General features: G+C 35.5%; 1 protein-coding gene across 3 annotated transcripts in view; it reads right to left on the bottom strand.

The window, feature by feature from the left end:
• Positions 1-13,661, bottom strand: part of chn1 (chimerin 1) — a 63,059-nt gene that overhangs the window by 2,212 nt on the left and 47,186 nt on the right. For all 3 annotated transcript variants that reach the window (XM_042336473.1, XM_042336475.1, XM_042336476.1), the window contains 4 exons: positions 12,162-12,246; positions 5,573-5,746; positions 2,811-2,888; positions 612-749 (listed from right to left, as the gene is read on the bottom strand). In XM_042336473.1, the coding sequence (XP_042192407.1) occupies positions 612-749; positions 2,811-2,888; positions 5,573-5,746; positions 12,162-12,246 (475 nt within the window). The remainder of the gene's footprint in view (positions 1-611; positions 750-2,810; positions 2,889-5,572; positions 5,747-12,161; positions 12,247-13,661) is intronic.

The raw sequence follows: 13,661 nt of genomic DNA, 5'->3' as shown, positions 1-13,661 counted from the left end.
TTAACGGAAAGTAGAAGGATTAAATAGGAATACTGCTGTGGGGAAGTGGGGGAAAGCGAAAGAGGGAGAATACTTTTAAGTACGCCCTTGCTGAGAAGGGAATCCATATTTCGTTTGATCCAAAGGCAGCTTTCTCATGGAAACCCCATCATGTCAGCATACTGAGCGTAAAAACATTGCTTGCAAAAAAATCTTTGATGAATTATTCTGGGGTTTGCAGCCGTAGACCTGAACACATCAACATCCTTTCTGCTCCTGAATACCAATTCCAGAGCTAATATGTATGAGTACGGTTGAATACTGGCTGAAATCCAAATCAATCAAATAGATGCCACAAATGTTAAATAGTCTCAAGGGTAGTTTTTTTTTATATATGCAGATGTTTTGACAAAATCCTGTCCTTCAACATTTCAGAATTTCTGAAAAAATTACAATGTTCCTGAACATAATTTAAAATCCTTTTTGGTAAATTTAGCAGCACATCTACAAATCAACAAATATTATATAAATAATATATTATTAATACATACTTTTTAAACACAACACTTAATTACACAATTTAAAAAGAAAACTTTTAATCCAAAAGTACATTATATACCACTTCTACTTACTTGCAGCTTCAATAAATTTGGGGTAAGCATCATAAGTGATGAGTGGAATAGGCAAGTCCCTGAAGTACAATTTAAGTGCACCAGTAATAATATTTATATCTTCATAAATATTCACCGAAATGTCTGCTCGCTCACCATCTAGAAGCGATAAAAAATAAAATCAGCAAATCTTTGGTGCAAAACTTAATTATACTCTTATTTTCTACTTATATAACTCCAAACTATTTTGCTTTTCCATGTTTCGATTTCCTCTACAATGCAACTTACAGTACTGAGAGTAGGGCGGGTTGTTCTACAAATTTCTCCAAAGCTACTGCGAATACCAATAGCAAAAACAGTACAGCTTCAAAGCCTTTTCCTCAAGATGAATTTTAGACTATGTGATAAGTTTGATAAATTTCAGTTACATGCTATAAATGTTACTGAAAGTGGTGGCAGAGTAATATACTTTTGGATAGGATTACTCCATAAATGAAATTTTTGTGGAAAGTTTTACAGCAGTGCGACAAAACAAAATATAACCCAAATTATGTTATCTAATATAATTTACTGCAGGCAGAAAAAGCAAATAATCTGCCATTCCCATCTCGCTTATCAAAACATGTCGTGCTACAAAATCAGCTGCCCTATTCACTGTATGGTATTACAGCTTAATGGTGTTTCTATTTTTGATTTGAAGAGATGTTATACAATGAGGGTTAGCAATATGATCTGACTTTTCTGCCACTTCAAAAGAGGAATGAGTGGGTATCAGCCACTCTTACCTCCTTCACAAGCCTGGCTCAGTTGACAGAACTCCTACTCTGGGGAAAGCAGTGGGCGTAAGTGTTAGTTCAGCTTTCTAACCCGACGGTGCAGAGCAGTACGGGAGTGGGGGTAGGGGGTGGGTGCATTGTTAAATGAGATGTTAAACCAAGGAGCTGACTTATTTCTTCAGATGGATATTAGATCCCATGATGTTGAAAAAAGAATGCAGTTTCGCTCGGTGTTCTGAATAACAATCCTCCAGATTAATTGGTTATTCACCTCATGGCTGTTTCTGGGACTCTTGTTTGCAAAACAGCTGCTGTTTGTGCCTGCAAAAACAGTCACTATACTTAACAGTAATTACTGTGAAAGCCATTTGAGATGTTTTGGAGTGAAAGGCTTTATATAAGCAATTGTGTTCTTTCATTAGTTGTTAAGTAGATGTATACTATGTTATAATAAAGCACTTGCACTTGATATTACAACTTGTCCCATCAAAATATCTCAAATTCCTTCAAATTATGAGTGACTTTGAAGTACAATAATTGTCATGTATAGAAGCTAATCTGTGCTAGCAATGTCCCAGATAGCAATGAGATAGTTAACTGAATTTATTTTTTTGATGAACGTGGATGAAGGAGGAATATTGGATAGGACATAGGGAGAAATTCCCTGCTCTCTGTTGAAGTTGTGCCACAAGATTTTTAGTGTCCACATGACAGACAAATGTCTCATCTGACAGATGATATTTTGCACTATTTGTATTTGGGGAAAAAGAACTCTGAAGAAGAGACACTATTTAGATTCAATATATTGCTTGTTAATATGCAATGTCATTAGGAATATAGGAATGTACGAGACTTAAAAAAACACTACTGCAGTCCATCGGGTCTTTTCTGAAGAAAACAAAAATACAATTAAATAAACTAAAAAGGCAAGTGAATTTATAAGACTGATGAATATTAAATACCATTGGTAGCAAGCAAGGAACAGCTTAAATTATTTGAAGGCTAGAAACTGTCATTCTCTCTTTATCAACCAAATAAAAATAGCTGTACTGCAGAGATTTTATTCAGCTGCTGTTGTAGCTAACTATATGCCTGAATTCTCATAGGATGCATCACATGCTAACCAAACTGACAAAAAGTTAAAGTCTTTGTAGTACTTGCTTTGCAATGGCTTAGGAATTCTTAAGCCCTAGGGTTGATGCTGTGCTTCCTTGTGTTCAATTTCAGCTGCTGTGAAATGTGACAAATCTAAAATCCTTCCTTTTTTTCCCCCTGACTAGACTTATACAGAATGCGCATTTGTGTTAAAAACAGTAGATTGTGCATATTGCCGAAAATTCCAAAACCACTCAAGTAATATTTATTGGTCTGCTATAAGTATTACAGAGCCTGTCCCTTCTCTCAGCAGTTCGAAATGGATTTCAGGAAAGGAAACTGTACTCACCTCTGTCAAATGCCAGCTTGACATCTTCAATTAGATCACTGAACCCCGATATTCTGTACAAACCTTCAGATTTCAAGCCTACATGGAACCACATTTTTTAAATGTTAATATTAAACATATTTAGAATCTTTTATAAAAATTAGATAGTAATGTAAATCTTACTTCAGATTAATTTATATATTGGAACAGGTTCAGCCTCTAGTCTAAACCACTGGTTTATGTTCAATGGTTTATTCTTTTGACAAGCAACTAGTGAAAACTTACTGTGATATAGAGTAGAGTCAATCATGACATGACCACATTTTATCAAAAATTCTGCATCAATCACAGAAGTCTGTCGAATATGGAAATTCCTTATCAAGTTTCAGAGTATCCAGTTCCAACGACTGAGAACCCACATAGTGTTTGTTTGCCATTTTTGCAGTGAGAAATCTCTCCCCTGAATGACACAAATTAACTCTGCACTGGCTCTTTGAAAGTGCAAAGATGACCAAATCTTATTGGAATATATGGACAATGCATTCAACAAACCAAAGAAGAATTGAGTTTTGTAGTAGAAGTTATAACTTGAAATGGAGTTGAAACTGGGAAAGAATATTTGGAAAACATAACAAATGAGAAACAGATACACATACTGGCACAGACCCAAATGACACATGCAATCAAACCATGACAATTTGCAACAGAAAGCAAACTTAGTGATCATCTAACAGCACGCAAACTTCCAAAAGGACTCTATCACAGAAGTATATTGTTCTGCTTCGGTTTCTAAACCAGGACAATAATGGTACAAGATTCTAACCACATGTCTGAAGCAAATGGGTCACTTGACAAACCCAAAGACAACAACATTCAAAATACAAACGCATGAAAACACAATTACGTCAACAATAGGTTTTCCAAAAATGAAAAATAGATACACATTCAACGTAGTTCATGCATCTAAATAAGTGACAGCTAGCAATAAGTTTATGGTACTTGTGAAATATACATCTAGTGCTTTGTTTTCATTAAATCATTAAACCTGACGAGTATGGAAATTTCTTACCAAGTTTTGGAGTATCTAGTTCCAACTATGTATGCATAGGAGCTTCCTATGATAGCTGGTTTCGTATAAGTTTAATATCTACTTCATTTGTCAGGAAACATGGATTGTATAACCAATACAAAAAAATCAAGTATGAAAATCAGATCCTGGGCTGCGGCAGAAAAAATCATTTACAAACCATTTTAATCTAAGATTATATAAGGATTAACGGAGTTCATCAAGGCATTAGGTACCTTTATTTACAAAGCAATTGCTTTTAGTTCGAACAATTTAAATGTTCCAAGCTTGATTTCAAACTAATTTGTAATATTGTTCAGCACCTTTTTTCTTTTCTATCAAGTTTGTGTTTTATAAAGTAAAACCATCCCTCTTTATAAATCCCTCTGCTTCACATAGTTTCAGGCTTTAACAGCCTCCTGAACACCTACCCCTTCAACCAGGCTTACCCTCCTCCCTTACCCGCCTGTACAGTCTCCGTAAAACACTTCAAAACGTCACCCTATGCGAACAGTACTATAAGCATGCAAGTTGCTGTTGGGAGAAATTTTTTCAAATAATTAATTGCCTTCATATAGGGTTTCCCTGCAGTACAATTTTAGTCCATAGATGCTTTGTTTGGAGTTCACACACTCAGTTCCTCAATTACTTCTGTAATGGATAAGAAAAGCCTCAGTACATAAAACTAGCATTCTTTTTATCTACAGCTGGCAACATACTGGTGTTTGGAAGTGCTTACTTTAAAAAAAATACATATTTCAGATACTACTACAATTGATCTTGAGCAAAGTGCACATTAAAGCATTAAAACATAAATTTAAAAAAGTTAAAAAGGCAGTGAATGGAACTGTAGAACTGCTGCAGTACAATTAGTCAAAATGATCTAAAAACAGTAAATTGAAGAACCTCCTTGTATATTTCATTGGATATATTCACTGCTATAATATAGTGTACTGTCAAATATAATGCACACTTACAAGCAGTTGGAAAAGATTTGAAAGAGCGATGCACCACAGGTGATCTCAGTGCAGAAACGTAATTTAGAAAGCACACAGACCATTCTCTGTTCTTAAACAACTACTCATATTCTGCCATGCCTGAATAATTACCCCCAGAAAACTGCAATGAGAGACCATAATTTCGCTGAGTTTAAAGTACAAATCCTGACAATTGCAACAAGAGACTATAATTTATCTGGGTTTAAAGCATAATTCCTGAACCAGTGCACTGAAAATCAAGGTCATTCATGAATTGATAAAACACTCAGTAAAATTACTAGCCTCTTTTTTAAAACAAAGAAACGCCACAAGTATTTTATCTCTTCATGTCCGTTGTGCAACGAAAACAATTTAAAACTTCAGTTATTGAACATCACAACTGAGGAACTTTCTGGATCATCATTTACAATGTAGACCGACATAAATTGTTGGAATTAACAACCTGAGTTTGTAATATTCAGAGATAAAATACTTGTCCTGTGGAAGCACTCTCTACTCCCCTCCCCAACTTTTGCTCTGTTTAATAAGTAGATAATTATTTATTTCAAAAGTACAGACATGAACATAACACGATTAATCGTAAAAGCTGCAACTTTATTAACTAGGAGAAATCCTGCCATTTGATTAAACATTTTCCTATAATACAGAAATTATCATTACAGTCACTGCTCCACAAAAGATTTGCATATAATTCTCTGATAGTTGGCTTTGGCTCCTACCTCTGGCTTCAATTTCTCTGATGCACATATCAACCACCATTGGCCTCTTTGTATTGTGTGCTTTAACCAGTGTTGTTAGGTCACAGCTGTAGACCTTTTTCACATGCTTCAAGTCTGGCTTACAGTCATGTGGAACCATCTTAGAACATTGCTTGTGAACATTCAAGCCACAGTCTAGGAAAATAAAGAGAAACCCATTTAAAATCCTTACAGAAAGTTGTAATTAAAAAGATGTGGAAAAAAAGTTCAGAACAGGATATATCCCATATCAATAGGCAAATAAATTTGAAGACTAACATTTCATGGTTGCAGTAATAATTAGTATATCAAATATTACAATACAATAGCTACAGTTTACTATTCTGTAACATTTCAAATGTCAAAGATGCTTTCAACTTATTTAGTGTTGTTAAGAGTTTTATTGTATAAGAAAATCTTTGTCACATTACTATATGTAACACTCATTTGAACAGCACATCTGCAAAACCCATCTGTTTGCTTCATAATAAATCATTCTGCATAGCAAAATACTGTGTACCATTACAATGTTAAAATAAATGAAATTTCCAGGTTAAACGTAATTGGCTTTAATGAGTCTGCGCCAGCTGAATCAACAAAGTTCCACTGAATCAAGAATGTATCTTGTTTAATTTTGTTTTTCCTCTCACACCTTCGGCCAGGATGGTAGGCTCATTTCCCATTAATACCCAACTCAGCACGTACATAAAATATGACTGACGAGTAGATTGATGGAGAAGGAAGGGGATGGGAGAGATTAGAGGGGGGAGGGGGAGAGAGAGAAAAGAATTACTGCTAGCTGCTTATACCAAGTCTACATACTGTATTTGGGCTTAATGGCCCGGTTCTGTGCTGCACGGTCTATGTAATTCTATAAATATAATAATATTTTGATCGTTGACTGATTTGCTCGGACCTTTTGCATCATTCAGGTTGGTTTAATTTGTTATAACTGCAAACTTTATCATTACCTAAACCAACTCGAGTTTAACAGGCAAATATGAAGGAAAACACAAAGATAATAGGCATCAATATAAAGTCATGTGAATCAAGTGATAATCACAATTGAAGAAATGGCATCCCAGTTCATCCAGCCACGTAAGTTTTATTTTGGAGCTTCTAGAATTCAGGCAATTTGATCAATGCCAATTGTCAGATCTCCTTAAATTCTTGGGACGAACATGTAGCTTTACCTGTACTCCTCTCCAATAATCAAAACACAAAATATGCAATACTTTTTTCTAATCGACGATTAAGTTTAAATCCTTAGCCATTTTGGGCAGAGAAAAAAATAGAGGAAATGATAAACGCAAGTGTTGAAGTAGATAAGCACATTCTAATTAACAGCAGCAAGCAATGCATCATAAATGTGTCTGTAATGGTACATGAAGGCACATGAATGGGGTATTCTAATATATACTTCTTATCGCTACAATTCAAAAGTACTTTGCATGACTAAAATATTAAAGTAACAATATAATGAATATAATTTGCAGTATTTCTTCATGGGATTGTTTAATAAAGAATCTTTCTAGAATTCCTGTCAATCTGTGAGAAATCTTTTTTATGGAAGTAGATTGTGTTGGAAACAACGTAATTCTGTTTACAAAAGGCGTTCTAATCGTGTGACTTGTTAAGGAACAGCCCTCTCCAGAAATTTCTCAAATTATTCCCAATTATTACAAAGAAATTCTAATACTCTAATTGCATTAGGATTTATAATTCTGTCAAGTGTACTTTTGAAGTATGTGATCATTTTAACACAATCAGTACCATTGACGTTACAGAACCGTACAAGGCTCCTAGAGTAAAGGCACTAACAAATCCATCCATTACACTCTCAACATCTATGAAGACATACCCTGGGGCGGAGAGAATAAAAGCCTTGGTTACTTTCATTCACTGATCCATAGAACAAATTGAATTAATTCAAGAATACCCAAGCCAGCTTTTCAAACAGCCATTTTGTACTGTTAATGTACAGCTTTCTTTTTCAGGTGAATTCGAAAAACAATACTTAAAAATGATTTAGCAAAACAAAAATTTAAAATGGCTAACATTCCTTCATTTTAGCATTCAAGATTTTCCCCACAGGGGTTTTGTGAAGTGACTCCCAAAAGATATCAAATGTCTTCAGCTTTCAGCTGTGGCCAACAACATTAATAGGAAGTAATGATTCAGTCTTGTAGAGAAGAAGCTGCTCATTTTGACAGGTTACTGTTATATGGCTATGAAATGGAATAAATGCCTTCTCTCTCCATTGTCACAATCACTCACAAGTACATAGCTTCCTTGAGTGCACCAATACAGATTTCAAACGCAAACAAAAGGAACTGAAGCAAACAAACTCTGTTCAGTTAAAGAGCAGCAACATAGCATAAGTGCAACATTGCAAGTGTTTTTCTGTGGAAGAGGTGAGATATAACTGATATGTAACTGTCAAATTGGGATCAACTCATCTGTAATTGAAGAATGAGACGCCCCCAAAGGAAAATGACTAATAATAATAATGATAATCCTTGCACTTGATATAGCCGCCTTATCACGTCTTCGAGATGTCTCAAAGCGCTTCACAGAATATACCGTAAAGTGAATTGATTAGATTTTGTGGGTGAACATGGCAGCCAATTGCGCACAACAGTGTCCCGCAAACAGTCGTGGATTGAAGTGACCAATTTCTTCTTATTTTTTTGAAAGAGTTATTACCCCCGGAAAAGCGATCCGCCAATCGACTAACAACCGGGTTCCTTATTTACTGCTAGGTAAACAGAGGCAGTGGAGTAAGGAAACTTGCCCAACATTTCGCCTGCCGGGAATCAAACCCAGGTCCCTCGCTTGCGAGGCGAGTGCTCTAACCACTGTGCTATAGGACTTTACACTGCAGCATACACTTAAGTTTTGAGTGTTTCAAAAGAGATCCTGAATGTTTTAAGTCAGAAAGGATAAGAAGTTGATGAGAAGTATAGATACTTTTCTGCACTTAAAAATTAAAAAAATTGGCCATCTGATGCTGGTGAACATTAATAATAATCCTTATTTTATGATATAGCACCTATAACATTGAAATATTTTAGAGTTTCACAGGACAAGTACTGTCAGTGCAGTGATGATTTTTAGACTTCAGATGGAATCATTGGAACAAGCTAATTTATTCAACGTTTCCACTCATCAATGGGGATCCAACACTCATAACTGAGACAAACAAAACTGCCATCAATTTCTTGATTACGACATAGTTTTCAAATCCATGCATTCAAATTCACTTAATGGACGTTTGTTGAAGAGATGAATCAGTGAGAAAGGCCTACAAATCAATATGAAGATGGCCACTTGAATATCCTGAGAGTACACAAATATTTGAACGAACAGTGACTGAAGCTGTTTCCATTTGGCAAAATTGCTAACTAAAGAGCTGTTTTTGCCATTCCCAAAAAACAGCAATACTCTTGCAGTAATGCCAGACAATCTTCTCTTGGCTATGAACAGAATAAGTGGGTTGTCAAATCAGTATACTATTAATGTGGTCTTTTTGCTTTCTAACATGTACAAACTTTCTTTTGCCATGGATCTTAAAAACAACCAACTAATAATAGTAATACTTTCATTTGATACAGTGCCTTATTGTGTGGTTGAAATACCTCAAATAGCAGTACAGGACTTCTATAAAGTGTAGAGACTGTGTATTTGTAGGTGAACCCAAGCCATATTGAATAATATGTAGAGTGCTGGAAAGCATCCAGATTGTGTCTTCTCAATCGAGAAATCTTGGTAATCTGACATTTATCTGACAAACAGCGTTCCATTACATATATTTTCTAAGCTATAATTAACATTTTGCAATTAACATTTACGAGGGCATACTTATCCCTGCAGGAAGACCTCTCGCATGTAAATTCATAACAGGCAATTATTATACAGTATTTTGGAATAAATTTATTCTCAGCATGGCCAACAACATTAATGGGAAGCAATGGCTCAGCCTTTCAAAGAAGAAGCTGCTCATTTTGCCAAGTTAGTTTTATAGGTCACATTTTTTAAAAAAATCAGTAGATGTCTGCAATCAATTCAATTGACCAGAAACATACTTAAAAGTTATCAGCTCCAGCTCATCCTTCTATGAAATGCAACACATGTCCTTTGGACCCATGTGCCACACAGCTGAGTACTGATGAAATAACACCTTGCTTTAACTCTACAAGTTTCTAATTGTTGTGAAACAATTTGCTGACTCTTTGTAGAAAATAATCTGCTTTTTCTGCAGAATAGAGCTGATAGTACGGCATGGACAAAGTAATCCTTGAGAACATGATAAAAAGATGCTCCTGAGGGTTCAACAGCTGCTAATAATGGAGTAAACAACTAAGATATAAAAACACTGTAGTGCACATCATTCGCCCAAAGGTTCAAGCCAGAAGAGAAACTCTGCGGACTTTACAAAATCTGCAAGCCCTAGAAAGTGAAGATTTCAGCCCTCATTACCAAAGCTCTCAAATTGTAGAAGAGTTCAACCTTTGTTACCAACACTCTCAAACCAAGAGAATCCTTATCAGCTACCTTCGAACTTTGTCACCTAACAAATATAACAAATATTCTAAGTTAAGCATAACACTGCCTTTTTCAATAATGTGAAAATATATCTGTCCATCGGACTCAATAAGCATGGGCCTCCCTATTATCCACAATCAGTCTGTGACTCAGTGATAAATGAATACAAGTGGTTTCGGGTCCTTTGTTCTTGGGTTCCCACCTCCGCCCTTTGGTTTACCAGAATAGGCTTAGTGACAGGCCATAGAGTGGTTAGTTCTATTCTGGCCATTCCTTTATTCCCAACATAATATTTATGTCATGAAGTCTGTCACATTAAAATCGGCACATTAAATTGCAGGACGCCATCAATAGATTACACTTTTTACTGCAAGGTGCAGAATACATAAGTCCTAGTTTTAAGCTACTGTCCATTACAAAGGGCATTTCTTATAATATTGATTTGTTACAACTCACATTTTCCAAGACAAACTGCTGAAATTCAACATACGTAACATAGGACACATTGGTTCTTCTAACCTTCCTAAAAGATTCTTTTATCATCATCACCTGATAACCCTGAATCCTTTTAATGTCTATGAAGTGATGGTTGAATCAGATAGTACATATGAATTTAAGAGGAAACTAGATATACACGAGGGAGAATAGAAAGATATGGAAGGGGGTAAGGAGTGGGTGGAGACTCGGTTGGCAAACAAAAACACCGGCACAGACTAGGCTGGGCCAAATAGCCTATTTCTGCGCTTTAACTAAACAAATTAGTCTAGATTATTTTTGAAATTCTTTATGAAGTGCAGTGCCTGTATAACACTTGGCTGACTTCTGGGTCATCAGATCACTGACTAAATTCCTGATGACCCATAAATCAGCCATTTTGTTCAGTGAGGGAACTACCCAGCCCAGAGAAAGCATGCCAAATAGTTGTTCTGAAGCTGTAAGTTTTACAGAACTTCTGCTTTCCACTCTCATTTCAACTAAACATGATATTATCATGAGCCCCCAGATGTTCTTTTACTGCTACTTTGCTAATCAGGCCCTAAAGTTTAGTTAAAACTAGATCTAGGATTGTGTTTTACTGGTTGGTTCACTCACAGTTATAAAGTTCTCTATTCTTAAAGCAACATAGAATATCAAATCAGTGTGGCACATTACTATGTTTTTATATTCACCTTCTAAACAGCATAAAACAGAAGTGACAAAGCCCCCCAAAAAGTTAGGTCACCGGATATGAAGAGATACCACTGACTAGTAAGCGCTTAAAGATATACAAAATTAAATTGCTGACAACTGTCAATACTTCTGTTACATTCAATACTTTGTTCTGGATGCTTTTCACAAAAGCATTAAATAATTTAGGAGTGGGTGTTTGCTGCTGCAGAGATGTAATGGTACTGACAGGCCTGTGACAATGATGAGATCCAAGTAATTGTGAAGGCAGGCTGCTGAGATTTCTGTACCCCGCAAGAAGTAGGATTTCAATTGTGAAGACGCTTAAATATTAATGCCATGGGGGTTTAGCAACATCTTCACATCACATTATGGGGTAGTAACTCGAGTGCATACATTATTACGACACGCAAAATTCTAATCACTTCCTTTGTGACCAAAGTCAAAGCATTTGGATACAATTTTATCCATCTTTTAACAAAAAAATATTGTTTATACCAATGGCTGGCTTGTCAAAATATAATAATGAATAGAAAGATTTAAGTAATAATGAGTAACAAATTCAGAACAGCATCCCTCATTTCAAAGTTGGCCTTTGGGAGAAGCATGTACCCTTTTGCCTGTTGGGAGAAGTTGAAGTCCTTTTGGGAATATTTCACTCTAATGATATTCCACTCTGATCAATGTTACCGCAACAGAAATATTTCCAGAGTGAACCGCGCACACAGAAGGTTTCAGATGCATACATTGTGACAAAAACAGAACAAATGTTTAAAGAAAACAATCTGCAAGTACCAGTTAAGTTTTAGTGTACAAAGAAGCTAATTCTGAGAAATTAGATTTTTACAGAACAAAGTACCTGCACATTTCACTCCCTGAGCAATCAGACCCCACATGAAATTGGCACAGTATTCACACCAGTGAGGCCCTCGGAATGTGTGAACCTGCAAACAGATCACGGCAAATATTAAGAAAGAACAACACAACAATTGTTTTCTTTAATAAACCGTTCAGCATTAAGAATCTTTTAAATCTGTGCAGTTCAGTTTTAGACAGTACCGTTTTAACAAAACTGAAAAGAAAATTGAAATAATGTAAGGGATGTAAAAGAGGTCGAACAAACAACAGAGTTGGGAGGAATTGTATAAATTGACTTGAAATGTTTGTAATCTAACAAAGAGAATGGAAACTGCAAAATTCACTTTAGTGAGTCTTAATGGTTAATAATTAATAAGAACTTTAAATAGGGAGTAGCTATTATGGGTGGATATAAGTGTAGGTGAGTTGCCATGGTAATCATCAATGTGCAACTGGAGCAAAATTAGAATTTCAGGTATTCAGAGTGCAGAATGGGTATTTTAATTCAGTTTTCTAGAAAGATTAAAATAACCAACAAAAGCATTTTTCAGCCTAATTATCCGAATGCTAATCATCAGAATAAATTAGGGAGGCTTTTGAAAATGAAAGGTATAGTTGGTGTAGAAATAGGCAAGATACTGAAATACAAATAAGTTGCATTTTAAGCTTTAGATTGATAACTGATTTTTTTCTCAAAATACGTGAATTAGGAGTACTTAATACAATCTGCAAAATAAAATACTAGTTTTATATTGCACATTTTACTGCATCTGAAACCTAGAGCCTTTTTCAAAACAAATGCACAAATGAAATTTACTTTTCTAATGCAAGTGAGCAGATTGCTACAATTTGAAGATTTTTTTCCCGCAGGTTGTGCTTGTGTAAGCTTAGACAAAAGTAAGGAAACTGTATAAAGCAGCAAATGATTTTAATAAGACAGATATACACCAATGGTAATTTAGTGGCAGAGTCGCAGAATAAAGTAGGCTTTAATACTCTGATCACCAGAGCAACCAAATCAACTGGGACAGTGCCATTAACCCTTTCATGTATTGTTGAATCATGTAAATTAACAAATAAGCACAGAAAACTGGAGCACTACTGTGACCTCTAAATTAGAAATGCATTCATGTTTATTAAGTGGTTTGCACACACATAGTTGAAAAGCATAAACATACAGTGAGTGTTGGGACACTGGTTTCTGAAGAACAAAGGCAGCAATCCCCTTTCCCCCCCAAAAAAACAGTCCGATAAGACCAGCAAGGCTTTTTCAATAGAGCAAAGCAAGGAGCTAATGACTCCTGAAACTGTTTTCCAAATTAATGCTATGTCATAAATATCTAGAAACAGACAAAACAATCAATGTTTAAGGTATTTCTCTCTCTACTGGAAGAGAAATTGGGCAGTCACCATAAACCCATACACACAGAAACAAGTACAACATACCGTTATCATGTTAACTTACCCATAAAATATTGAAAAGGTTAGCAAAGCAAAGAAA

This window comes from Callorhinchus milii, unplaced genomic scaffold, assembly GCF_018977255.1.
Source record: "Callorhinchus milii isolate IMCB2004 unplaced genomic scaffold, IMCB_Cmil_1.0 Scaffold6, whole genome shotgun sequence".
Taxonomy (NCBI): domain Eukaryota; kingdom Metazoa; phylum Chordata; class Chondrichthyes; order Chimaeriformes; family Callorhinchidae; genus Callorhinchus; species Callorhinchus milii.
The sequence above is the reverse complement of the archived record's forward strand: the minus strand, read 5'-3'. Positions and strand labels throughout refer to the sequence as shown.